We start from the raw sequence: 4,122 nt of genomic DNA on the forward strand, positions 1-4,122 counted from the left end.
GGCGCTGCCTGACTCAGCTGCATGCTCAGATTTCGGGTTTCTCTCCCGGGCCAAGAGCGCGTAACTTCCTCATTCCCTCCTGGACCTCGGCTCCTAGCCGTCCTGGCCTGGCTTGAGCCCTGGCATCCCCGCCCCCACTTGACCTCCTCGGGCTCCTTCCCCCTCCACGCCCCCCTTCTGCGCCTCCCCACTTCGGGGCCATCCAGACTTGGCAGGATGTTCCCCGAGGCTCTGCTTACGGGCCGGGGCGGGGACTGAGGGATTGGGATGAGGGACCGAGGTAGGGGATGGAGGTCAGAGGCGGGTCGGCGGGGTGTCGCACACTGGTGGGGCCGTAATCAGGAAAAGTTTAGGAGTCAATGAGAGCGAGGTGGGAAGGGAGGATGAGCACCCGCCGGGGACCGAGGACTTGTGGGAGGGAGTTAGGATGGGGCCAGGTTCTGCAGGGCACATCACCTCCCTGAGGTTTTCGCATGTTCCTAGGATGACGGCGTCCCCTGAAAACCTCTTCCTTTCTGGGGATGACCTGGACTCCAGCCAGTTACAGATGGGATCCGATGAGGTGGACACTCTAAGGGAAGGAGAGGACCCAGGTACACAGGGAGTAGAGATGGCCCTCAGGGAGGGGATAGAGGAGGTGGAGCCTCCTGGACTCATTCTCATGGACTCTCTTTCACCCCAGCGGACAGGATGCACCCCTTTCTGGCAATCTATGACATTAAGCCTCTGAAAGTGTACCCTTTGGTGTTCGCCCCCGGAGTGCCTGTCACAGCCCAGGTGGTGGGCACTGAAAGATACACCAGTGGATCCAAGGTTGCTGGCTGGCACTAGGGAGTGAGAAAAGGGAGGGCTGGCCAGATTGGGGCCCAAGGGAGACATAGCTCAGTTCCTCACATCCCCAGGTGGGAACCTGCACGCTGTATTCTGTGCAATTGACTCATGGTGACTTTACCTGGACAACCAAGAAGAAGTTCCGTCATTTCCAGGAGCTGCATCGGGACCTCCTGAGACACAAACTGTTGATGAGTCTGCTCCCTCTGGCTCGGTGAGGGGGACCATACTGCCTCCTGTGATGAGCAGGTGCCCCCACCCTCCTTTCCGCCTGCCTCACCAGTAGGCCATAACCTTCCTCCCCCACTTTCCTCTCCTTCCTCTGCACTGCCCCCCACATTCTGGACACTGGCCCCTCTCCCTTGACCCCAGTCACTAGGCAACCTTCCCTGCTAAGCTCTCCCTGTCCATAGTTATGTGCCAAAATCTCAGCAGGGCTGGATGCCCAAAATGCCCTTCTCTTGTCTCCATTCCCAGGGTAGGGGATCTTTCCTCTGCTAGCCTCTAGGCCTCCTCCCCTCCTCCAAGACCACATCTCCAAGTGCTTCAGGACCTAAGCTCCCAGCCTCCCAGCCCTTCCCTGACCCTCACCCAATCCCCTCTGCAGCTTTGCAGTTGCCTCTTCTCCAGCCCAAGAGGCAGGTGACAGAGAGATACCTTCTCTGCCCCGAGCAGCTCCTGAGGGCTCTACCAGACAGGCAGCCAGCAAACAGGTGCGGCCAGACACCAGGTCCTCTGAGAAAGTGATTGCTGCGCAAATTGTTCTGGTCTCATCTGTTTCTCCTTCTCTCCCATTCTCACTTCAGAAATACCTGGAGAATTACCTCAACCACCTCCTGACCATGTCTTTCTACCGAAACTACCATGCCATGGTAAGCTCCAAGAACTGGATGCCTGGGTCTTTGAGGTAGAGCAGGATAGTCTGACCCTCAAGGGGCAGAGGGTTGGGTTGATAGGGCATCAGGAGCTGAAAGCCGAGTCTGTCCTCTGAGCTTTTTTTTTTTTGAGAGAGAGTCTCACTATGTTGCCCTCAGTAGAGTGCAGTGGCATCACAGCTCACAGCAACCTCAAACTCTTGGGCTTAAGGGATTCTCTTGCCTTAGCCTCCCAAGTAGCTGGGACTATAGGTGCCAACCACAATGCCCGGCTATTTTTTGGTTGCAGTTGTCATTGTTGTTTAGCAAGTTCAGGCCAGACTCAAACTCACCAGCTTTGATGTATGTAGCCAGCACCCTACTCACTGGGCTACGGATGCTGAGCCTGTCCTCTGAGCTTTTGTCTTCCTCTGCAGACAGAGTTCCTGGAAGTCAGTCAGCTGTCCTTTATCCCAGACCTGGGCTCCAAAGGATTGTGAGTATCTGACACCCTTCACCCAGGTATCTGTGGACATCACTCTCGATTTCTCTCTGCCTGAGAATGGGGCAAGCAGTTCAGGGCAGGCTGGGGCTCTGGAGTTCTCATGCAGCACCTCTTCCCGATTGTCCGCATAGAGAGGGAGTGATCCGGAAGCGCTCAGGTGGTCACCGTGTTCCTGGCCTCACCTGCTGTGGCCGAGACCAAGTTTGTTATCGCTGGTCCAAGAGGTGAGGGCTGGGGCTGAGCAGCTGGGCAGGGGGTGGGTGAGGAAGGAGATGGCGAGGGCAGGGAGGAACGCACGGAGCCCTTCTGCTCCAGGTGGCTGGTGGTGAAGGACTCCTTCCTGCTGTACATGTGCCTCGAGACTGGCACCATCTCATTTGTTCAGCTCTTCGACCCTGGCTTCGAGGTGCAAGTGGGGAAAAGAAGAACAGAGACACGGTATGGAGTGCGGATCGACACCTCCCACAGGTAAGGCCTTCCTGATGTGAGAAACACCTAGTGAGTAGAAAGGAAGCCCGTAACCCTGAGGGGTGTTAAGTAGGAGAAACCACAGAAAAGAGGAAGACTTTTCCGCCCCCTTGTACCTAGCCATAGTTTTGAACCAGGGAATTTATCTAGGTAGATGCTTGAGACTGCTTTTAGGTCTGGGCTCCAAGAAAGGGGGTTAGTAGAAGCCCAGGAAAGGAGCTCTCAACATAAAAGAAAAGAAATTACGGGCGACGCCTGTGGCTCAAAGGAGTAGGGCACCAGCCCCATATACCAGAGATGGCGGGTTCAAACCTGGCCCCTGCCAAAAACTGAAAAAAAAAAGAAATTAGAAATTAGGCCAGGCACAGTGACTCACACCTGTAATCCTAATACTCTGGGATCCCAAGAGGGGAGGATTGCTTGAGCTCAGGAGTTTAAGACCAGCCGGGGCAAGAGCAAGACCCACCCACCCCCCATCTCTACTAAAAATAGAAAAACTAGCGAGGTGTTGTGGTGGGCACCTGTAGTACCAGCTACTTGGGAAGCTGAGGCAAGAGAATCACTTGAACCCAGGAATTAGCAGTTGTTGTGAGCTATGATGCCATGACACTCGAGCCTAGGGCAACAGAGTGAGACTCTGTCTCAAAAAAAAGAAAAAAGAAAAAGAAAAATTCCATTCTTTCATTTGTTCATTCCACAAACCTGAGTGACCGGTACAATACTAGTTGCTAAGGATCCAGCTGTGAATGAAGCAGAGATAATAGGCCAGTGATTAAGGACTAAGGGAGGAAGTGAGAAAGAGGGGTGGGGTCTCTGGGCAGGAGCACAGTATGGAGGATGAGGATTAGTGGTCCTTCTCTTTCTTCCTGTCCAGGTCCCTGATTCTTAAGTGTAGCAGCTACCGGCAGGCGCGGTGGTGGGGCCAGGAGATCACAGAGCTGGCACAGGGCCCAGGCAGAGACTTCCTACAGCTACACCAGCATGGCAGCTATGCCCCACCCCGGCCTGGGACTTTGGCCCGGTGGTGAGACACAGACATCTCTTCTGGGCTTGTCTATGACCCCTTGGTATTCTCTGAGCCCTTGATCCTCTCTTTTATGTTCTCTGATCCCTCTGAACCTTCTCTTGTGACTTCTCTAATCTACCTGATTCCTGACTTCTTTAATCATGTTGGTCTCTCTGATTTCCCTCTGATATTTCTGATTCCCAAATTTGGTAATCTCTTCTGACCTTCTTATAAGAGTGCCCCCTTGGCTCGGCGCCTATAGCTCAACCGACTAGGGCACCAGCCACGTGCACCTAAGGTGGCGGTTCGAATCCTCAGCCCGGACCCGCCAAACAACAATGACGTGCTGCAACCAAGAAATGGTCGGGCGTTGTGGCGGGCGCCTGTGGTCCCAGCTACTTGGGAGGCGGAGGCAGGAGACTCGCTTGAGCCCAGGAGTTGGAGGTTGCTGTGAGCTG

The 4,122-nt window shown here is 54.7% G+C and overlaps 1 protein-coding gene across 1 annotated transcript in view; it reads left to right on the plus strand.

Moving 5' to 3' along the window:
* The first annotated feature begins 252 nt into the window (after window positions 1-252).
* PLD2 (phospholipase D2) overlaps window positions 253-4,122 on the plus strand; it is a 14,455-nt gene continuing 10,585 nt past the window's right edge. Inside the window, exons 1-9 of the mRNA XM_003791203.3 lie at window positions 253-593; window positions 683-813; window positions 903-1,045; window positions 1,439-1,544; window positions 1,638-1,703; window positions 2,123-2,181; window positions 2,322-2,414; window positions 2,506-2,658; window positions 3,533-3,682. Coding sequence (XP_003791251.2) covers window positions 428-593; window positions 683-813; window positions 903-1,045; window positions 1,439-1,544; window positions 1,638-1,703; window positions 2,123-2,181; window positions 2,322-2,414; window positions 2,506-2,658; window positions 3,533-3,682 — 1,067 coding nt within the window. The 5' untranslated portion in view covers window positions 253-427. The remainder of the gene's footprint in view (window positions 594-682; window positions 814-902; window positions 1,046-1,438; window positions 1,545-1,637; window positions 1,704-2,122; window positions 2,182-2,321; window positions 2,415-2,505; window positions 2,659-3,532; window positions 3,683-4,122) is intronic.

The sequence above is a fragment of the Otolemur garnettii genome, unplaced genomic scaffold (assembly GCF_000181295.1).
Source record: "Otolemur garnettii isolate 467f Iridium unplaced genomic scaffold, OtoGar3 scaffold00046, whole genome shotgun sequence".
Classification (NCBI taxonomy): Eukaryota; Metazoa; Chordata; class Mammalia; order Primates; family Galagidae; genus Otolemur; species Otolemur garnettii.